Source organism: Podarcis melisellensis (genome assembly GCF_964234715.1).
Source record: "Podarcis melisellensis genome assembly, chromosome: 1".
NCBI lineage: Eukaryota > Metazoa > Chordata > Lepidosauria > Squamata > Lacertidae > Podarcis > Podarcis melisellensis.
The window spans coordinates 79,095,392-79,118,516 of NC_138528.1; the positions used below are offsets into that span (position 1 = coordinate 79,095,392).

Consider the following 23,125-nt stretch of genomic DNA (forward strand, 5'->3'; position numbering starts at 1 on the left):
TTGGATACAAAGTAGTATACTTATATATTTATTTTTATAGGTACATTTCTTATGAATAAAAGGTCTAGGTAAGCAAAACAAGAAGTAGAGGAGTTCTGGGCACCAGCACTCCAAAAGAAAATATAAATACAGATCAGAAAAGCAGATGGTAGGGGGGAAAGCAACCACACATATCCTCCACCAAAGCAAAATAACAATAAAACTTCATTAATATAGTACGTACTACAGATATGACTCTGAAATTGAGGGCAATATACAGTGATTAAAGCTGTGATAGCAACATTTAAAACAAAACAAATTAGTGCTTTATCTTCCTTAAGGCTCACAGTGGTGGCACAAAACTTTTATTTACAGGCTTTGAGCTTTTTCTTTAAACAACAACAAAAAGACAAAAGGCTTATGAATTTTCCTTGGAGAACTCATTCCTAGCCCCTTGAAACAGCCAGACTTTAAAAGTTGGCTCCATATCCACCCTTGATTTTATTCTTGGCTCCCCAAATGGCTAGAGAGATATGGCTTCATGTTCCGGTTCTAAGGAAGAATTTCCTCCTAGGTCAGAAGCACCGGAAGAGCTCCCTCCATCAGATGCAGGAAAACACCCAGTTGTTAATCATCCTTCTATTTGGGGAGAGTATGTAATTGGTGCAGGTAGGGAGAACATTTCCCGAGACAGGCGAGTAGCATGAAGATGCTGAGCTGGCCAGTCCAGGTTTTGTCTATGATACCAGTTCAAACATGGGCAGGTAACACCTTGCTATAGAACTCCTACTCTTTAATGCTGGTAGTCCCCTTGCCCACCCCAATACTGTGAAGCACTCTGGGATTAAAAAAAAAGTGCTATATTGATAAAAGTAAGTAGTTGTAGCAGTTTTAAACAATAAAACCATTAAAACTGTAATGTAGAGTGCTACTGTTACAAAGGATTATGCATATCGGATTCTCAGCACGGATGTGAATGTACCAGTGAAAATATTTGACACATACACAGCCCTTCTCTCCAATGCCACCTGATAAGACCAGGAGAAGAAGAAAGTGATTGGTTAATTTACTTCTGATGTCACCGTGTCCCTGCTGCCCTCACCCTGATCTTGATCGGTAACAAACTATGGATGAATGGTTTTATACATTTAATGCACTGAGGAGTGGGTAAGGGGATAGTCCGGTCAAAATGTGAATGTCCTCACCAGATTGTTTTTAACCCAGCGGTTTCTTAACCACTAGTCTAAAGACTTCTTATTGCTGGTCTGTAGAAAGGAGTCTGCTTAAGCCTCCTGCTGCTGCTCAGGAGGAGAGCACCAAAACAGTGACCCACCAGGCCTAAGATGCCTCTCAGTCATTAAGCAACAGATCCTTCCTCCTCTATGAGCTGCTTCTTGCAGGGTGGTTTCTTCCCATTGCTGGAGTGTCCTAGGAAGCCCCCAAGGCCATGTTTGTTCTGCAGCTCCTCCCCACACCGTTTGGGTTGGCGATACAGGGAGGAGCTCCGGCACAAGCACCTCCAGTGGAGCACCAGATTCTCCCTTTGCTGGGAAGTGTGACGGGAGGAGAGTCTCCATTTTGGCTCCCATTCTGCTGGAGTTAAAAAAAAAAAAATCAAAAATTCAGCCTACATGGAAAAAACAGGCAATTGGCACATGGGCCACAGAACACGGAGAGGAAGAGCAGCCTCTTGTTGCTAGAAAATTGGAGCATTGCCAGCCCCTGCAAGATCCTGACTTTCTAATACCAAGTTGAGAAGAATTATCTGAATATTGTCCATGGCCAAGTATATTTTTTTGACACTCCGATCGTGGTCAAGAACAACTGTGCTCTAGCTGGGGGTGTTGCTGGATGCCTGCATGGTGAAGAGTCTTTTGGTACTGAACCTCCATGGATGATCAAAGCACATGCTTTGTGGACAGAGTAAGAAAGACCCCCGACAAATAACTCAGCAGGCATGGACCAATAGGAACAGCACTAGAAGATTGTGGTGGATTTAGTTGGGTAGCACCATTGTCTCTGTGAAGTATCTGCATAACCCTGCAGGTGCAGTACTTTCACATGGTAAACACATGTTGTCCTATATAAGCCTCCCGTCTCACATGCCTTTGTCAGTTAATCTTGGGAGAGATTAAGGCAGGAGTGGGGAATGGCTTTTCAGCCTGCATTAACTTCTGTGGGCCATGTGCCAATGGTAGGCAGGGCCAGATGCAAAAGTGAGCAGAGCAATGACTGTCAATGCAGATCTCACTTTTGTACAGTAGGCTAATTTCCATATATACTCAGACACCTCTCTATCTTCCAGCCAGCTAAGCAAGATACCTGAAGGAGCGTCTCCATCCACAATGTTCAGCCCAGATACTGAGGTCCAGCTCCTTGGGCTTTCTGGCGGTTCCCTCACTGCGAGATGTGAGGTTACAGGGAACCAGGCAGAGGGCCTTCTTGGTGGTGGTGCCCACCCTGTGGAATGCCCTCCCACCAGATATCAAGGAAATAAACAACTATCTGACTTTTAGAAGACCTCTGAAGGCAGCCCTGTTTAGGGAAGTTTTTAATGTTTGATGTTTTATTCTGTTTTTAATCTGTTGGGAGCCGCCCAGAGTGGCTGGGGAAACCCAGCCACATGGGTGGGGTATAAATAATAAATTATTATCATAGATGCATTATTAGAGCTCAAGGACACAGTCCAACCTGGCAGAAACACTTGTGAAGCGAGGCCAGCAAGGAGTGTGTCTTGACGGGAGAGAAGGCCAAGGGGTAGCTTTTGTTAAAGTGAATCCCATCAGGTGGCAGGTAGGCAGGGCAAAGCTTCCTCAAGCATTTCCTCTAACAAATCTTATACCGGTCACTGACACTGGCTCATTACAATGGTCCCCCAAAGGTTTGTGAAGGATAATGAGATCTCCCCATAGCTCAGGGGTTTGTGTGTGTGTGTGTCTTACCTAAAAAGAAAAAGGCAATAGCCTCTATCCTGGGAGGGTGGTGTGTAGATGTGTGGCAGACTAAGACTCCACAGCAATTCAATGAAGTTTAGGTTAAGATCGCCCTTTCTACCCCGTCCGCGTTGGCTCTACCAGACATGTGTTGGAGTTGCGGCAGGGGCAGAGGAAAGGGTGGGTGGATGGGGGGAACCCTCAGCAGTGGTACAGTAATTCTAAGGGTCTTCAGATGGGGCTCCCAGATACTCTGTTTAGGAGGAACATAGGAGGGGGAGAGAGAAGCAGGGGCTGTAAGGAGAAGCAAGAGTGCTTGCTTGTCAGTAACAGGCTGTTTCACAAGGGAGATTTCAACCAGTTTTGCATTACTGGCATTCAATGCAAGAACATTTTCACAAGTAACATTGAGTAACAGTGCAAACCTACACCCCTCTACCCAGAAGTAAGTCCCAACAAATTCAATGGGATTTACTGAAGAGGTAAGAGTATAGAATTGCTACGAAACGGATTTCTGCACTTCTTTCACTAGGGAGGAAACCCCTCCTTGGCTGCACTAAATGCCACTAACAGATTACATGACCCAGTCTGACTGATGGGGCAAAATGAGATGTTAATAAGGGGGACATAACTCCAAGTCTCTTATTGTGCCTGTTTGTTTCCCCTCTGTTCAGCAATGGTGCCACCTGGTGGTGAGCACTAGCAATTGCAACTACATTTCTCATATCCTTGTTCCTTGCGAAGACAGCCCACAGCCATTATCAGATGCTATCAGTGCCCTTGTTCTGCTGGGTCTCCAATATCTTCCCCAGCCCATGCCTGTGTGCCCCTCTCGGCTGCTTCTAATGAATGGTAGTTCCTCAGTGCCAGGTGCCATTTCCCCTTATGCCCATTCATGGAATGGGCAGCATTGTAAGGAAAAGTGGCAACCGTCACTGGGCCGCCAACAGACACTGCAGACATTATCTACACATTTTTATTACTTTTATGCCACTTTTACTGTTCTAGCTCCCTTCAAAGAATCCTGTGAATCATAGCTTACTGGGGGTGCTGAAAAATTTATGTGAGAACTCCCCAAGCAGAACTATGCTTACCAGAGTTCTCTGGGCAAAGGGGTTGACTATTAAATCTGTAATGTGAGCTGAGAGCAGCAAATGTGAAACTGGTGATAACTGGGGATGGGGGCGGGCGGGCCTGCCTACCTGGGCAATTTCATTACTACTAATAAAATGGCAGATCCATCCAGGAATGCAGGCACCAATACACATCTCACCAACACAGAGATAAACCCAGCCACCATCATAAAGTGGATTCCTACCTTAACACAGTTGTTCCTTTCAGTTTACAATAATGTGATTTAAAAACCATCAGTGCTTGGCCATTAGAATTAAACCAAAGGCAAGTATGTTTATATCTGTGGATTTGCAGACTGATAACCTGATTCAGAATATATGAGCAGTCCCAGCAGCTAACCATTTTGCTTCTTATCTTTCCCATCCCTGTCCTCTCATCTTCCCTAAGTTGCTGTTCACACTCTTGCACAGAAATCTAAATAACCCGTTTTACAAAAAACAAAAACAGAGCTTGACTGAGTTGGCCTGTCCTTCCTTCCTCTGAATGGAAGTTAAAGGCCTGAAACGCTGGGTGGTTGTGCTTGTGCATTTGTCTTAACTCCTTGCGCTTCCCCGATTCAAAATGCGGACGCAGGCTGGTGCCCAGCGACAGCCCGCTTTGGTTTCCTATGAGAGACAAGTGGATCAATAATCAAACAAGCTGATCTTGTGTGGAGGGGGAGGGGGAAAGATCAGTGGTTTAGCAAGTTAACACCATGTAACAGTAAGTTACCCAAAATACACCCAAAATATTCTTAAGAATGCCAAGGAGGCTTAAGGTCTGGAGTGAAAAAAATGTTCTGTTTGTTGCCTGACAAGTGACCCCTTGGGGATCAAAACACTTTTCAGTCTGGATATACGTTTAGTGTAGGGTAGATCTCTTCTGATGGCCTCCCTCTTCAACTTCAGGGATGGTCTCCTGCTGAGCAAGGGCCGTGCCATGTGCTTGTTGGGCTGAAAGGCATTTTTTTGCTGCTCTCAATGTATGGGCCGCGGTAGGAGCCCTAGGATGCCAATGCATGTTACATCATTCCAGAGGCAAAGCTCAGACACTGCTTTCCTCAAGTAGATTTGAGCTTGCTTCTTCAGAAGCGTATTTATCCAATCCTGAAAAAAGGCACATTGGGAATAAAACTAGCCTGCCTGAGAGTTGTTTTTGTGAGGTTACTGAGGTCTTCTCTCCCTGGAATGTAACTATATGGCGAGAGAGAGAGGGAGGGGGGAAGCCAGAGGCAAATCCCATTGCTTTTCCATTGGTTGCTGCTGTTTGAAACGGCTGGTCATTTGTGTGTTCCAGTGTCACCAGGACTTCTGCAGAGCATAAGTTAAAGAGAGAAGAGGCTAGCTGCCAGCCAGAAGGTCAGACACTCCAGTGTATGACTTGCAAACACAGCCAGGCAGAATATTCCTTTTACAGAAAGAATTCCAGTGTTTCAGCTTTAGAGAAGGACTCCCAGCGTCATCGTTGAGAAACGCCAGTGTCTAAGAAAGCCGCTTCGTTGGCTCTCTGGGTGCTGAGATCTCTTCCCAGCTGAACTGTATTTTGTAGTTCTGAGGTGCCCAAAGACATTGAACCCAGGCATGGCTCCAGTGTAGAACTTTCAAATCCAGTGTAAAAATGAGGAAAAAGAAGGAATGTCGATGTCTCTACAACAAGTAAGGCCTTTGGAGGACTGAATGACAAGCATCTGGCATGTCAAGGGGGAAAAAGATGCCTCAGTATTTCCATGTTTTGCTTGCTGGTGGCATCGTTCCCCCAAAGTTGTTTGGCATTCTAATGTTGATATTCCACCGCAGGGTGGGGTGGGGGAGAACCACACCAGCTGATGACAGAGGCAACAGAATAGGACTTGAGGGCTCATAGGAGGGAACATCCAGTCTAATGAGCCTTGTGGGCCCATTTCAGTTCCAGTCCAAGGGCAGTGGTGCTCCCAAGACTCACTCACACAGCCAGTAGAATTGGAAGTAATAGTCAGTGAAGAGAGAGCCCATCTGCTCCACAGCAGTACTGCAGTTTGCTTGGCCCTGTGATGAGATTGGGAGGAAGAAAAAGAAGGTTCAAGGGAACTGGAAACTGTCACAGAAGAACAAAGGTTAGCCAACAACAACAAGAGGCATCTCCAAGGCCCTGTGTCTGGGTGCAAACACTCAGATATTTGGGTAAGGGGAGTTTGACTAAATTTTCTGACTCGGTCATCTTTTGATATTACCCCCCCCCCTCCCAGCTCTAAATGATGAATCTAAAGGCTGTTAGGTTGGGAGAGGATATTGCAGGTACTTATACTCACAGGTTTAGCAAATCGGAAGTGATAGGTGAACTCCTGGAACGGCATCATCACCACAGGCCAATGGTATGTTACTCCCTACAGAAGAGGGAAAAGGAACCATACCTGGATTAAAACGACCTCTTTCTCTTGCCTGTGCTAGAGAGAGAGCTAATGCATGTTGCTCTCTGTTCCCTCTTTGTAGTGGAAAATTGATGTGAGAGAAACAGGCAGCAAGATGCAGTACTCCACCTACCACTGCCAGGTGCTGTGTCTCTCTTGTAGCCACGGTTTGAGTGGGCAGAGAATATGGGATGGGGATACACAGAATTAAGATCTTACTGAACTGGAAAATGCAGCTTACTGAACCGTGAAGGTCAAACTACATATGACCTTAACTGTGTAGTTCTGCCCTTGTGTGGGCTTTTTTCCACAAAGAATTGTGGTAATCTGGGAAACTCAGCCAGATGGGTGGGGTAAAAGTAAAGGGACCCCTGACCATCAGGTCCAGTCGTGACCGACTCTGGGGTTGTGGCGCTCATCTCGCTTTATTGGCCGAGGGAGCTGGTGTACAACTTCCGGGTCATGTGGCCAGCATGACTAAGCCACTTCTGGCGAACCAGGGCAGCACACGGAAACACCGTTTACCTTCCCGCCGGAGTGGTACCTATTTATCTACTTGCACTTTGACGTGCTTTCAAACTGCTAGGTTGGCAGGAGCAGGGACCGAGCAACGGGAGCTCACCCCGTCGCGGGGATTCAAACTGCCAAACTTCTGATCGGCAAGTCCTAGGCTCTGTGGTTTAACCCACAGTGCCACCCAATGGGTGGGGTATAAATATATTATTATTATTATTATTATTATTATTATTATTATTATTATATCATCAGGGTTCTACATAGCGGTAGGGCTATTTCAGTTCTTTGCTCCCCATGCCAGCAACTGGGTGGAGTTGAAGACCTGCACTCAAAGGCATGACAGAAACATGCAGTTAAGGCCAAATGCTGTTTGCCCCAGATTTGCTCTGAAATAAGAGACAACACTTATTCTGAAAAACATGTGGTTAAAAATGTAGACCACATGCCAAGCACTAAATAGCTGAACAAGCCAATGATGACCTGTTATGAAGATGGTTTACTTATGTATGTTTATGCATTTTTATCTCCCAGGAAAGCCTTCACATACAACCTTGACAGGTGTGCCTCTTTCTACCTCTCTCCTTTACAGCACAATACTATACATACAGAAATTCAGTGGGCCTTACTCACAGTTCAGTGAGTAGAGGATTGCAGCCTTAAAGAGGATCCAAAGGGCATTCACCCAACAGTGTGCAGAAACTAAATACACCAGTTTCCTTTTCTATTACAAGCAGCAACGTAGGGTAGGGGTGCAACTGGCAAGCACCTGCCAGCCATGATACTTTGTGGTCCTACCTGGGTGCCTGCTGCATCAGAGAAGCTGTCCGCGTTCACAGTGTTGTGCTGACATGGGTTGCTGGAGGCAAAACCACAAAAATAGCCAGACACAGCAGAGGAGGTGCTGGGAGAGAGAGGAAAGGGCAGAGGAGGATGTTTAGTGGAGGCAACAAGGTAAGCAGTTTTGATATGCGACATTGTCATACTTTGGTACTCTCACCTGCAGAACCTTTAAAGACCCCCTTTTTAATTGAGCATTCATCATAATTCATGCTCATTGTGCTATTAGAGTGGTTATACATGATTGCACCTTCAATACCATTTGCGCCTGCAAAAAAATTGCGGCGGTCATACTGCTTCATTTACAATAGGTACATGCCCCGTAATTTCCTCCTAAAATTTCATACCACGGAGGTACCAGTTTTACTTTTCTTTTTAAAAATCTCATTGTTGTTACCCTATAGTGCAAGCACCTCAAAACAACCCAAAGGTGGAACAATGTGCATATCCCTCTGCCACTGAGCTAAAGCCCTTCTCCTTTGTCCTGCCTCTGTCTTCACCATGGTTCAGGGCCGTGAAAGACGTGAAAAGAAAGAGACAGATGAACACACAGCAGACAGAAGTTCCTTGCTTGTGGGTTCTTCTGCTTTCTCCACCTACAGTTCGGAGACCATGATGGAGTCCTTCTTGCTCACAACTCCCACCTGATATTCAGCTGGCTGCTGACCATTGCAATGTCACTTGAGGCTGCACCCCTCCCCAGAGCCCCTTGTCTTCCCTGGAATTCTTACTCACTTCATCTCCAGAGTAAGATTTGTGTTCACTGAAGTAAACTTGCTGATGGGGATGCGGTATGTGATGTTCCCCGTCCTGTATGCAGAGACAGAAAACAACAGCATAACATGTAGCAGCCGCCTCTAGATGTGGTAGCTGTATCCCTCCCCATTGGAACCAGGCCACGCCGACTCCTCCAGCTCATAATCCAATGCAGTCCCTGGGGAGTTATATCATGCTGGACCCCAGCTGGGAGAACAGCCTTAGGCTGTGGAAGGCCATTGTACCATCCAGCATTGTCCAGTATTGCTTGCTCTTGAGAGGGCAGGGACACTCTAAAGCAGGGGCGCAGAACCTCTGACCTGGGGGCCACAAGTCATTCTATCTGGCCCCTGTGACTCTCCCCATGCCACATCCTTTTCTCCCCTGTTCATGCCCCTCAACAGTGCAACTCTGCACCCTCAGTGAGTGTTCACGCCTGCCTGGATTGTGTCCTTGAACTCTGATTAAATTTATTAGTTGCCTGTAGGGAGGGCAGAGGGGGATGAGGAGTGTGTGCGTGTGTGTGCGTGTAGAAACCAGCTTACTGTAGAAAGGTAACATTTACAATAGTTGTTCCACCTGCTTTTGCCTCTGGCAAAAGTGTGCTCAGAAGAGAAAGTGGCCCTGCGGCTGAGAAAGTTCCCCCACTCCTACTTTAAAGGTTTTAGGCAGAGTTTCTTCCTAGCCCTGCTAACAGAGACACCTTTAATTAGAAATACCAGAGATTTGAACATGGGACTATTTGTATGAAAAGCAGGTGCACTACCAGCAAGAGCATATCTTCCCAATAAATCTACAGTCTCTCTCTCACATGGCAACTTGAGGATTCTGGTCAGAAGCATTCCACCTCAACGTGGCCTTCTGCCACGTGTCCAAACTTCCCTGCTGTTCCTTTACATGAACCCACATCTGATAATGATTCCGTCACTAAACACAAAACCAGCTTACGCAAGTGGTCTAGGCGTGACAATAAAGATAATGCATGGAAAAATCCTGACTTGTTCATTTATCAGCTGCCTGCATTTTCCCCCTGGGAGAAGCCCAGTCTCCTGAGAACTTGGCCTAACAAAGGTTATGGCAGGACAGCACTTCACCCACCTGCATTCATCACCAGCAGCACAGGCCTGAGGCGTGATGACCACGTTGCTCTCTACAAGTGATATGGACTGGAGCACAGGAGCTTTACCTGCAAGGGGGAAATTATGCATACAGGGAAGAAAGTTATTCTACATGGCAGGCAAAGCCAAGTCATGGGTGTTTGGAGAACCATCAGAGCTCCTAAGGCTATATAATACAGTCTTGTCCATCTGTTGCCCTCCAGATGTTGCTGGGCTACAACTCCCACCATCCCTGACCAGCTGCTGGGGTTCCTGAGAACTGGGAGTCCAAGAACCTATGGAAGCCACCAGGCTAGGGAACAATGCTGGAAGGGATTTCTAAGGTCATGAAGTGGAGGCAAAGATGGCCACCAACCTGGGTGGCTTTAAAAGAGAATTAGACAAATTCATGGAGGACAGGGCTACTGATGTCTACTAGCCACACTAGTTATGCTCTGCCGCCATGGTCAGAGGTAGTATCCCAGTTGCTGGAAACTGCAGGTGCAAAGTGTGCTGCTGTGCTCAGGTCCTGAGTCAAGGTCTAAATATACAGCAAACAGTCACAAGGAAAAGAGGGGATGCTTACCCTCCTGGCTTGTGCTTCCTGTGCTGGGCTCCTCGGAGTCTGATTGGCTGTTGGTGCTGCGCCGCTGCCGTGTCTGCCCAGGTGAGAAGCTGTTGCGTGTTAGAGGCAGGTTGGAGATGTATTTGGACTTGCCTTGGATGTGGGTGAAGGGGGAAGATGGGCTGGCATTGGGGCTGCTGAAGCCCCGTGATCTCTCAGAGGTCTTTGGCCACTTTGTATGGGAAGTCACCTTGCCAGTGATTCCCCTCGATTTAGCTTTGATGTTGGTCACTGGCAGCAGTGACATGAGGCTCTGATCTGTGAAGGTAGAGCAATGAGAAAAGAATTATGGTTTGCGCCTTGAAATTGATGTGAGGGCAAGAATCTTCACTACTTTTTCTCCATACACCAAACTTATACCTACCCTCCCAACATTAAGTTATCATTGTACCTTATATGTTCGGGAAGTGCAAACTGCTGGAAACAATGCAATGCAAATCAGATAAAGGTATAGGAGTTAGTTAAACCTTCCATGTGGAAGCACACAAGGGGAGGAAAGGGGACAGCATTCTGTCAGGCGAGCGGAAACGCCTTATTGCTAAGCTGAATTGTGTGTTCAAGACAGAATAGCGTTTACCTGTCCGGTTGTTGGTGGCTGGGGTGGTAGTCTCAGAAGCTGCATCAGAAGATACGTTGTTTGGAATGGTGTTCAGAAAAGGAGAACAGCACATGGAGAAACAAGGCGGGTCGAAACAGACTAATATGCTATGGGCAGGCAAGTCATAGAGCGATTCAGGCACATGTGTTGTGGCTGTAGGAATAATAATAATAATGAAAAAATACCAGACCAGTTCTATGTAGGTCAGAGTAAAATTACAAAGAGACAGAGCAACACACAATAACCTCCTGCATTGTAAGGCCTAGTTCATGCAACCACTTTGGGACTTATTTATTTCAATATGGGCCTTCTGCGTGCACATGGACTGAGTTTGTCCATGAGCAGATGGCATGTATTACATTGGCCCTCGCCATTAATAGTGAGCAGAAGCTGCCCATGATGTGTAGTGCTGATTTTCTTTAAAAATGAAGCTTACTGCAGTAGGGGGACAGCTGCTTCTTGGGTGAAATGGTAGATCAACCTGCCCATCATGTGAACACACAAGAGGGACCAGCCACGTTCCCCATGCCTGACTTTCCAGCTGAACACCTGGCTGGCTTAGCCTGGGAGACATTTTCACAGAGACAGCCACAACTGGTACCTACCATGCTGTTTAAGGGAAGCATCATCAGGTGTGTTTGATGAGGCAGCAGTAGAAAACATAATCTGATTCTTATCAATGTTCTGACTGGACCTAGAATGCAAGGGGGGGGGGGAATGTCACTTGAAGTCTTTACATATATATATTGAAAAAATGGTATGTGTGCTAACAGAAAGAGATGGATTAATGAGGCAGCTGAACATCAAGGTTTGGAACGGAAGGGTGCAAAGAGGCTGTAGAAAGGAGGACAGGGAGGGGAAAGCAAGACAGAAAGCAGGATGGAAAAAGGAGGACACCCTGACAAAGTGTCAATGGGTGAACAGATCAGGCAAAGCCTAAAATTGCTGCCAGGTATCTATTACAACCCTCCCATCTCGACAGTCTACTCCAGGGATGGCAAATGCCCAAAGGTGAGATGGAAAGAGAAGTTCAGAATCTGACAAATGGCTTCTGACCAGGGCCATGGTCTCTCTCTAGTCCATATCAATTGAAGAAGCACTATTTCCACTTGATGTGTCTATAGATGTCATCCCCCCCCACACAGCTGTATCTATATGTAGTTGTAAACTGCATTCTGCAAGTACAGACATTCTTCCATCCACACCCTGAGGACTTGTTCCCTATGCTGATGCACAGGAAGGAAAGCCTTAGGCCTTTCTTTTCCCTCACTGGTGAGGCAGGTTAGCTATCTGCTGCAGTGCTGGCTGCTATGTAGACTTCATGCTGTGAGAGTTTTTGGGCAACAGCAGCAACAACAAAAATGTTTCCAGGGTGAGGGTGGGGTTGGGAAATGCCATTCAATTCCAATGAAATTTGAAAAGGGGGCTTACTTCTGATGAAACATGATTAGGATTGTGCTTTCAGCTGCCTAATTCCCAGCTTAGGTACTGCACCACCCAAGTGGCTCCCTCTCAGCCTAAATTTCATTGCCCTGCTTGGCTCCAGAATGTTCATTCAAACAGTGAAATGAAGAAGGGACAGGAGTAACTCCCCTGTGCGGAAAGGTCACAACATCTGCGACATTCTGGTTTAGAAAAAAGGCAAGTCAAAGAGGGTGTAAGTGTATGAAATTATGCACAGTGTGGGAAAAGTGGATAGAGAAACATGTTTCTCCCTCTTGCATAATGCTAGAGCCTCGGGTCATCCAAGGAAATGGAATGTTGGAAGATGTAGAAGAAAGGGCTTCTTCACCCAGCCCAGAGCTACACTCTGAAATCCATTACCAAAAGATGTAGTGACAGCCACCAACTTGCATGCTTTTAAAAGGGGATTAGACACATTTGTGGGGGATATCAGTGGCTATGTGCTACCTTCAGTGTCAGAGGCAGTTGCTGGGTACCACAAGTGTGGGAGTGCTGTTGCACTCAGGTCCTGCCTGTGGCACTTCTAGTTAGGCATCTGGTTAGCCCCTGTGAGAACCAAATGCTGCACTAGATAGGTCTTCCACTTGCTCCAGCTGAGCTCTTACATTCTCTCTCTCTCTCTCTCTCTCTCTCTCTCTCTGTGTGTGTGTGTGTGTGTGTGTGTCTCCCTGCTCTGTTTAGGAAGAGGAGTTACTAAAATATAGGCAGCTTTAAAAAGAAAAAGAAAAACACAGAAGATGAAGAGTGGGTGGCATAGAAACACAAGTCACGATCAGAAAGGATGCAGCATTTACATCAACAGTATACAGAAAAAGAAGGACCATACCGTGGACACAGGGCAACTGGGATGCCAGGACCCCTGTGCCGAAAGAGAGCCAGGAGGCAAGTGGTCGGCACAGCAAAAGAACTGCAAGGCAACAGGAAAACAAAGGGGGGAGGGATGAAAGGCACAGACAACAAAAGTCACAAGGAGGGGTGATTTGGATGAGGAGGAAGGGCAGACAGAGAAAAGAGGTGGGGAGAGAAATAAATGGAAAGAAAGGAAAACAAGTAGAAAAGGGAAAGAGAAAGATCAATCAATTATTTAGGAATAAGTATTCCTACAGTGGTGTGAACCATCTAAAACTTCTGGGTATACACAGACAAAGAAGCTTGGAATGCTTATTCCCTATGGGCCGAATTCAATGCCATGCTATGGTGAATGTCTAGTCATCGCAATCACTGCAGCTTGTCAGACAGAACAATCCCCTTCTCCTCCTTTGGTGCTGTTCTGGGGGTTCTCCCAATCCCACCAGTTTTGGGGGTCCAGCCAACCCTGTTGTGCAAGCAGACACCCTCACATAAGGCTTGTGCTGATGGGACTCACTGGTGAATCCCACCCCAAGACTCTGACCTTCAGTTACTGTAAATTAGCCAACACATATTTGGAGTCATGCATCTCTATATATTTCTGTGTATTCACCATGCAGATCTGGCATAGAATCTGGCTTCCTGGGAATCCCTCAATTCATGCCATTAAGTTGTGGTTATGGGAGAGCCAGTGCCATTTAGTGGATAGTGTGTCAGACTAGGACACTTAGTCTGACTAAATGTCCACTTAGCCAGAAAACTCATTGGGGGTTCTCCCCACCCTCCCAAGTGGATCTCGAGGGGCATGGGGGAGTGCAAGCAAGGGAAAGTCTCATTGCACTGCTGTGGGGTCCTTGCCCTGGCTTCTGTTAGTAGAATTGGGTAGCTGAAACCAGCCCTAAATAAAGAGATTTCCCTTAGGGACAATAAATAGATAAATTCCCTCTGGGGCCACATCCATAAATCACAATAAATAAAAAATTTCCTCAGGGACTATATTTCCAAGAAACAGCTTTGATGTATTCCACAGGACCTGGGCAGTGTTTATTGTAAGGTGCTCCTTTTCTTTACCAAGCTGACAGCCCCAAACCCCAGCTGTATTAGAGATTCTTTAAGACATCCTCCCCCCTCTAGATAACATATCTGGTCTTCTTAACACCTTCTTACACTCTTTTCCATATCTGATCTTCTAGCGCCTTTCTGGTTTGAAGGTTTCTTTCATGATTGCGCGTTTTCCTACTTAGGGTATCGAAAGGAAGATGCATCCCTTTCTGACGAAGCAAGTGACCAAAGGAGGGATGGGGGCAGGAAATGGAGCTACGTACCCTTCTATATCCACAACATCTTCTTCACTGCGGTAGCTCAGCACATAGAGGGTAGACATGGATATCACACTGTGAAAGAGAAGAGAAGGGAAACTGAGCCTTTCAATATTTCAGGGAGGAAAAGGAAGTTATCTCCAGACAGGTCAGCCTTTGTGTGTATGATTAACTCAAGTCCAGGGAAATCTTTACTCCACAGGACATCAAAGAGTACATATACTCAGTGGCATACCTCGCCAACTCAGTTTGAAAGTAAAATATGGTTAGAAAGGGCACTTGCCTAAGAACAACAACCCAGAAGTGCAATTTGATTTGAAATCATATTTATTGCAAGTGGACTCTCATAGCCAGGAATCCATAGTAAAACAAAAAACAAAAACAAAAACAAAAAACAATACCAGGAAACACAACAGATCAGTTTCTGCATGACATCCCATGGCTGCCTATCTAACATACAGGATGTGCAACATACAGGATTTGCCAACTAAAAGAGGAGACACCAGAACTCCAAAATTCCAACAAAGCCGCTTTCTAGTCTTAAAAAAACCCAAAAACAGGTTTCTAGTTCTCCTTATTGCTGTGATTATTTTGAAAAATGTGGTGGCAAACCTCACCCCCTAAAAAAGTGGGAGGAGGGAGGGAAAGTAAATTTAAAAAGTCCAGGCTCTTCAATTTTACTGCAAAGTGATTCACTTAATTTTCTTCTGATTTCAGGACAGTAACTGTAGTTGCCGTCAGCGCGGTTGTAGCAACCAGCAATACACTGGACAGGCTCAGCCGTGTTCATGAAAATGATATCCACACTTTTGTCACATGCAACCTAAAATAAGTGGATTTCATGACTGAGGTGCATTTCACTGTGATTCTAGGGCAACAATCAAGAGACAAGAGCACAGTGCTAAGAAGAAAGCACTCATTGCTTCACCTTCATTTGGGATGAAACTGGCCCACCCCTAGATAAGCATAACCAGATAAGCATTCACTCACAGGCCAGAAGCCCCTAACAACAACAACAACAACAACAATTTATTACTTATATCCTGCTCATCTGGCTGGGCCTCCCCAGCCACTCTGGGTGGCTTCCAACAGGATATTAAAAACACAACAAAACATCAAACATTAAAAGCTTCCCTAAACAAGGCTGCCTTCAGATGTCTTCTAAAAGTCAGATAGTTGTTCATTTCCTTGATATCTGGTGGGAGGGTGTTCCATAGGGTGGGTGCCACTACCAAGAAGGCCCTCTTCTTGGTTCAAATTCTCAATTCTGTGCACCACACTCATCTGCTGAGTGTGAAACAGCCCTGGTGTGCAAACACCAACCTGAATGCCATGATGATCACCAGGGCAATGATGGTGCCTTGAAGGAAACGTTGACTGATGCACGCTTGGTCTGTGACCACAGAAGGGGACTGCACAAGACAAAGGGGAGGGAAAGAGAACCATCAGAAATTTCTTCAGAAAGTTATCCCTGTATTCCTACTCTGATCCTTCTGTGTCGTTCTTTTGGGGATAGCAGGTTGCAATGTGCCCCTTCCTCACTGACCCTCAGGTAACTGTTCACCCACCCTCCCCAAGAAAGAGCCAAGATGTCTGAGGAGGCTTTGGTACCACATTTCAGAAGGCTACTAAATAAAGGAAATAAAGGAGAACCCTGAGTTGGTGAAGAAATTATGAAATGCAATGAAAATGCAGACTTTTTGAAGAGGAAACAGAACACAAATTATTTCAAGGGAAGGTTGCTGGATGAAGCAGGAATGCAAGAGTCAGCTCAGACACCAGGGAAAAAATCAGATCAAGGAATGCATCATGTATACAAAAATAGTTCTCAGCCCACAGAGACCATAAATATCAGTCTGCAAGTGTTTTCAATTTGTATGTGCTAACGTTCACCCAACCCCTTAACAAGCACCCTCAGCAAATACAACTTGGCTTGTGGGACTCAAAGGTAAACATTCGATTCCATCTGCACACTATGATGGTGAGGTGCTGCACAATCAAGAGCCCCAAACCCAGCCTACAGAATCAGCAGCTGTGTCTCCTTTCAAGTGCCAGAACCAGCTTCGATAACACAAATGTGCCTCATGCACATGAGCAATCACAGCACAGATTACAACATGTGTCTCCCTTACAAAGGCTTCTTACCTTGCTGGACATTTTGGGGGGCCTCTTTTTGTGTGGCACACTTCCTGCACGGCTGAACTGACTCCCTGCTTGGCTACAATGAAAGGAAAGTTAGGATGCACCCAGATCAGCACTCCTTATCATATTTAATTTCACTTCATTCTGCTCCTCCTCCCTCTCCCACTACCAATCTGTTTCTTAACAAACACTCTGCTTTTAAAATTTTAGCACATATACGCACGGACCACAATGAATTTGGTGCCGCTTTCTGGAGAATGGGGAGATAAACCAATATAGGATTGTGAAGTAGTCAATATTTATTTTTTGCCAAGAAGAAGATAACAGAATAGGTATCTAGCTGGTTCACAGGCATAAACTCAACACAGGTGGGAGGGAATAAGGTGCAGCGAAGGGGTCCTTATATGAAGGAGAATGTCAGGGTGCTACCAGAGAGGGGTTTAATTAGCAAATGGGTCATTCACAACAGTTTGGGTTTTGTTTTGTTTTTAAACTTACTGGGTGTCTAGTGAAGGTTTCTACTACTTTCACTATTCCTCTTTGAAAACAGAGTACTCTCTAAAACGGATTTTTAAACTGGGACTTTTAGATGCAGATTTACAGGAAAGTTATCTTTAGAGAGTATAGATGCTTGCTCTAGCTGAAGATCTTATTCCTGTGGGAGAGGACTAAGTAGACAGAGTCTTCTGAATCACTGAGACACTCTCTGTTCAGAGGCCTGAACTGAATACTTCTTCTGGCACCATAAGAGGCAGGAGAAGGGATCACAATATTTGCCCTCCCGTTATGAGTGTGGTAGAAGAGGCGTCAGTGGAGGAACAAGTTTTTTAGCTTGAGTACGTATCTAAGCATACGTCAAAGTTCTTTTTGCTTTTCTACCAATGCATTCCTATGCTTACTTACTCAGATGTTCAACTGTGTTGAACATAATTTATTCCTAAAAGTGTGTATATCATTGCAGCCTGCGTACCAACCCATTTACTCAGAGCTATATTGTTGAAAATACTGAAAAGACGTTAGAATATTAAATTTACTCCCCTCTCTTTGCTTTTTTTTTTTACACAGGTCTCTGTAGTACCTGAATGCTCCAGAGCTAACAGTTGATTTCATACTGTCCAGTCGCTTGAGTTTGGCGAGTTTATGACTCCATCTCTCCAGTTCATCAATCCGGGTCTCCAGGTTATCAGTCAGTTTGCAAAGCTCTTTCACAGCCCCTACATTTTCCATGAAAATGCGCTCCTAGCATGGACAAAATAAACACTCTCTTTGGGTGTGCTCAGGTCCTCACATTATGCCCTTAGTTTTTGGTGAAGTACAATCATTCCCTAACCACAAACCGCCCCCCCCCACTGCTGCCACCGCCACCCTGCTCCTTCCATGCAAAGGCAAGAGCACCTCCATCTCAGAAAGATTGCTCTTTGATGCCTATAATCTACTTATCACTGAGTTAACAGACCAATTTTATGCATGTTTCCTCAGAAAAGAATGCCAGTGTTTTCAATGGGGTTTCCTCCCAAGAAAACCCACATAGGATTTCTGCCTTAGACTTTGCCCCTAGATACTTAACACCCCCCTGTGTCTCCCACCAGAATGGTCATCAGAGGGCTGCCTTCTGGGACTGCTCTGTGTGCCCGAGGGTCTGGGTCTTTGAGGGCAAGGAAAGAAGCATTTTCAGTCCTTGCTCCCCAGCTTCAATTTTTTCTTCCAGAGTGGCCTGAAAACCCTGAACAAATATCTCTCAATCTCTCCCCCCCCCCCATTTCAGCTTTGGCTTTGGTTTTGGTAAAAATATATAGAGTGGGGAATGATGCCCAAAGAGTCTGTCATTACTATCAAACTTGTTTTCTGTTTGTTGCTTGCCTCCTCTTCTAAGGGCTCCACTCACCTTATTCACCACTAGGAAGTTCTCTACAGTCCTCCCACTGGTAAAGACCATGTCCCCAGTATCTTTCACTGCTTCTGGGAGAATCTCCCTCACCTCCTGAGCAATGACACCTGAACAGAAATGGGAAGCATGCATCACAGTGGCTCTGGGCCACAAAATATAAATGCAACCTTAGAATCCCAGAGGCACCTGCTAGGATCAGGTATGAGGGAGTTTAGACCAATGCTGGTAGGGGACTCTGTGATGCACATACCTCCAGCTATATACTGTATGTATAAAATATGCTGCAGGAGAAAACAACTCAAATGTAGCCTATGGGAGGGTAGAAATAAGCAAGTAACTAAGGGTAGATTCACAATTTATAAAGCAAATATGTGTTCCCAGGCAGGAGGATGCGGCCCACACTTTATGTCAGCCTCTGCTAACCTGGCAGCTGTCAGATTTTTTCACTACAGCTCCCATCAGTCGTACCCATCATGGCCACACTGGCTGGAGATGGTTGGAGTTGTAGCTCAAAACATCTGGAGGGCGCTAGGTTGGGGAAGGCTGCTTTATTTGTCTGCTGCAGAAAACCTCCCTGCAGCCTCCCTTAGTGAAGACTGATAATCAGGGCATACGTAAATCTGTTGGTGGGGCTTAAATAATTAAATTGTTTCTCCATGCAAAAGGAATACCTGCACACAGAAAGCTAGCAGCTGGAAGAGACATGTGCTACTTCAGGGGTCATTATCCAGTTCAGACCTGAGATCCCCCTTTAGCCCAAATGTACTTTGTGAGACCCATTTCTTGATTTTTACCATAGATACGTACAAGCATTGCAGGGGGTTTGACTAGAGGGAGCCTCAAGATCCTCCCAACTCTACAATTCTATGATTCTATGAATGGCAATGACTGCGAAAGACCAAAGCATTTCCTCCAAGCCCTGCAATACTGGGGACTTTCACTAACTGTGACCTCGAAGTAGAGTGTCATATATTTGTAACATCAGAACCAATGATCAGATGACACATACCGTATACATACAATTTAGTATGCCTAAGGGATGTTTCGCAGAAAGACAGGAAACACTATTATGAAGGTCCCAAGTACAGGCCAACAGTGGGTATATGTTAAATCGTCGATATCCTGATTTGGGTGAAAGTGGATGTTGACACTTTTGCTAGCATTAAAACTCCTGAACAACAGAGGTGCAAGGATGAAGCTCGGGGTCAGTGAGAGGACTGTACCTGTCTCTGATGTGTTCTCCAGGCCTACGGTGGCAGCAAACTCTGGCTTGTAGTTATAGTGCACCAGTCGCATACGGGAGATTCTCTTCAGCTGTTCTGTGGTATCCACCTGAAACCATAAGACCCACAATCATGACCTTGGACTGCATTTCCTAAGCAGAGATCCTACTGACTAAGGCATGCTGGGCCAAGCTCTTACTTCCTGGATGTCGTCTTTTACTCGGATGTCTGATGGGTGCATAAGGGAGCCCATGACTTTTACGTTGCCATGGACGACCAAGGCTTCATCTGGGCGGTCTGTGTTGATGCCAACTCTGCCGTGGTGAAAGACGGTGTCGGGGAGCTGAGCACGTTGCCAGAGTACATCGCTGTCACTCTCAAACTGGCCTGGGTTAGAGGCCTGCAAAAAGAAAAGAAAAGAGGGCAGAGATGCCCATAGGACATTAATGTCAACAACACAGAACTGTAGAGAACAACAAAGTTATTGGGGAGAAAAAACCTGCTGTTTTTAAAATAAGACCAATGCAGAACAGTCGCATCCCCTCTTCCTAAATGCAGGGGGAAATTCTTTTGCGCAAGTTAACTGATTTGAATCATTGAAAACAAAAATGTTGCCCACCAACCAATATTGAAGCTGGGCAAGAGAAATAAGCAAATGAGTCAGCCAGGCACAGAATAACAAACCACCAGAGCAATTGAAATCATGCAGAGTGGCAAGTCTTTGATAAGGGCCCTCCACAGTGTTTAGTGGTCCAACACCTCTACAAGTATTTTGCACACTACACCTTATAGGCAACTCAGTGCACATTTTTGCAGTCAGATGAAATGCAAGTTGCTTTGCAGAGTATTTTGGGAATTCCAGTTTCATTTTTTCAAGTTTTATGACCATCAGCATGGATAAGAACACACTGCTTTTTGTCCATGTTTGGAGACAGCAACACAGCCTCCAAGAAAACTTACTTTGCAGCCTAGTTAGACAAAATGCACAACAGTAAGTTGTTTACAGCTTGAGGAAGGCTGTCTGGTTCACTTTGCAAGCTAAGCAGAAGGAGCCTTGGTTCTGAGTCAGTGTGTGTTTACAGACCTGCTGAGATAAATGCCCTTTTCCAGCCCACAACGGATAAAGATAAAGTTGCAAGCTTTTCTCTCTCAGCAGGAGAGGTGTGTGGGAATTCTAGCTATGAGGCAAAGCATCACCATTGCAAAACAAATCCCCAAGGGATTGTGAAGGAAGTGATAGGGTGGCTTGCATGAGGGTTGTGATGGTGATGATAAATGTGTGATGAGCTAATTGGCAAAGCCAGCACAAGAGTGACAGGAGAGAACAGGAGGAGCAAACATCTCAGATGGTGCTTATTTTCTCAATATGTTCCTGGGGCTTAAGCTTGCCTTGTCTGGAAGCCCCTGGCCCCTATTCCCAAATGTAGTAAGGGCAGATTGTGGCTTCTCGGGAAAAGGACCTTTTGCACATGGGTCAAGTCCAGGAAGCAGCACTATTTGATGTAGGGGCTCAATGGCTCAGGTTTCCATGTGATGCCAAGCCAAACCACGGCTTACTGCAAATGTGTGGATTCCTGGAGAGGAGATCCTAAGTGATTTCCTCCTCCACTGCCCTTGCTCCTGCCTGCTTAGCATATTGTCTGAGGAGACAAACTATGAGTCCAGCTCCTGACAAGGGCTTAACCAAACCATGGCTGAAAAGAGAGCAGTGCAGGACTGGAGAAGGAGGACAGCAGCAGCAATATCCTCCCTGGGAACACACGTTCATGCTAAATCACAATTTGGCTCGGTATTATGTGCATACTGGGTCAATAAAAATTGCACAGAAACACAGTTTTGCATCTGATACGAATTGGGCTTCAGCAGCTAATTTCATGTAACTCTTTCTAGGCACCAATGTTCCTAACTGATTCATTCTGCTCGTTGTTCATGCTTTACACAAACACCCCTCTACAAACACTCCTATGCATCCTTCTTTATCACTATTTCATGCAGTTCAGAGCTGCACTTTCACAATGCAAGTCTGTTCCAAAGCTGAACCTGGGGGTTTAGTCATTCTCAAACTCTGACCCCCTTTCCCTCACATGTTCTCCTCAAAATTCATGACATTATGGACATCTGAATAAGAGGAGAGACAGTCACTGTGATGCTATCCAGAGTTCAGAAAGTTTAGAAAGTGGGAGATGCACAGTCACAGGAATGAGGAATTTTAACCAGCTAGGTACAGAAGTATAATTTCACTCCTTGTGCTCAATGGGAGTGTTATCTGACATAGCACTTTCCTATTTAACCATCACCTCTGCGTGAAAGTTCACAAAAATGCATTGTAGTCACGCTGCCGTTTGGCCAAGCTTCTGTGGACTGGGCAGGTGATAAGCAGCACTGTGTGTATTCTGCACAAAAAGCCAAGGTTTTTTAATAAAAACATTTGCTTTTGTACATTTGCACAGAACACACAATGGAAGCAGATTCCAGCATCTCAAGATTCTCAGGAGGTCTCTTTCTCCTCCCGCCCAAGCTCCTACCTCTCATGGGCTTCACCAGGCACTGTCTGGTGAAATTTCCCAATCCAAGGAGAAGCTTCTGTAGGGCTTCTAGTGGCAAGGGCTTCAGTGTCCCTCAGAGGCCTTTGCACTTCTCCATGACTAGCAAAATATTTAATTCTATGCAAATTTACCGTTTGCAAAAGTTCAGAGCTAAAAAAAGTACACACTAACACAGTTCTGGTTATATGTCTAAAAAGTAATACTAAATGGAGTTTGTTTCCCATTATTCCTCTTTTGCGATTACATGTGTTATGAGCCTTATTCTAAGTACCCTCACAACTGTTTTAATGTGATCTGTCCTCCTGAAAATGTGCTGCTCTGTTCTTTGGGCAGATCCAAATAGTCCTAGTTTCATGAATCTATTACAATGCATCAGTGTTCCAATCAGTCCTCTTAGCCCAGGCAGGCAAGCAGCTGCAGGATGCACTTTTTCATCCTTCAGATCCCACCTTAAAACCCACCTTTTTCATGAAGCCCTTGGTTTAAGATCCCCAGCTGAAACAAATGCTAACTGCATTTGCTCACATGCATTCCTAATCCACCTCTTACAACACTGCCTTCTCACCTGCCAATGTTTAGACTAAAGCTTCTTGAGACTGGGCCTTTTTTTTTTTTTTTGCTTATGAAATCCTGCAATGGGTGGTGCTGTGTAAGTACTATTATATCACATGTAGAGGAATGATGTAAAAGGTGTCATAATAAAAGTGTCAGGTTTACAGAGAAGCAGCCATGGATGTGACACAGCTTCTGACATGTTCCACAAGCACTCTGGTGCTCACACCATTTTCACTGCGGATTAAATGAGTCAGCTGTGCATCTGATGTGCAACCAAACCACATTTCTTGTGCTAGTGC

The 23,125-nt window shown here is 45.4% G+C and overlaps 1 protein-coding gene across 5 annotated transcripts in view; it reads right to left on the minus strand.

Moving 5' to 3' along the window:
* Positions 1-23,125, minus strand: part of MYRF (myelin regulatory factor) — a 95,837-nt gene continuing 72,712 nt past the window's right edge. For 3 of the 5 annotated variants that reach the window (XM_081930398.1, XM_081930397.1, XM_081930401.1), the window contains 16 exons: positions 19,925-20,125; positions 19,726-19,834; positions 18,500-18,609; positions 17,693-17,853; positions 16,618-16,690; positions 15,796-15,884; positions 14,479-14,547; positions 13,131-13,211; positions 11,446-11,534; positions 10,820-10,993; positions 10,204-10,500; positions 9,619-9,706; positions 8,500-8,574; positions 7,723-7,828; positions 6,313-6,387; positions 1-6,049 (listed from right to left, as the gene is read on the minus strand). In XM_081930398.1, coding sequence (XP_081786524.1) covers positions 5,963-6,049; positions 6,313-6,387; positions 7,723-7,828; positions 8,500-8,574; positions 9,619-9,706; positions 10,204-10,500; positions 10,820-10,993; positions 11,446-11,534; positions 13,131-13,211; positions 14,479-14,547; positions 15,796-15,884; positions 16,618-16,690; positions 17,693-17,853; positions 18,500-18,609; positions 19,726-19,834; positions 19,925-20,125 — 1,884 coding nt within the window. In that variant the 3' untranslated portion in view covers positions 1-5,962. The remainder of the gene's footprint in view (positions 6,050-6,312; positions 6,388-7,722; positions 7,829-8,499; positions 8,575-9,618; positions 9,707-10,203; positions 10,501-10,819; positions 10,994-11,445; positions 11,535-13,130; positions 13,212-14,478; positions 14,548-15,795; positions 15,885-16,617; positions 16,691-17,692; positions 17,854-18,499; positions 18,610-19,725; positions 19,835-19,924; positions 20,126-23,125) is intronic. The other 2 variants (XM_081930400.1, XM_081930399.1) reach the window with 1 other exon arrangement.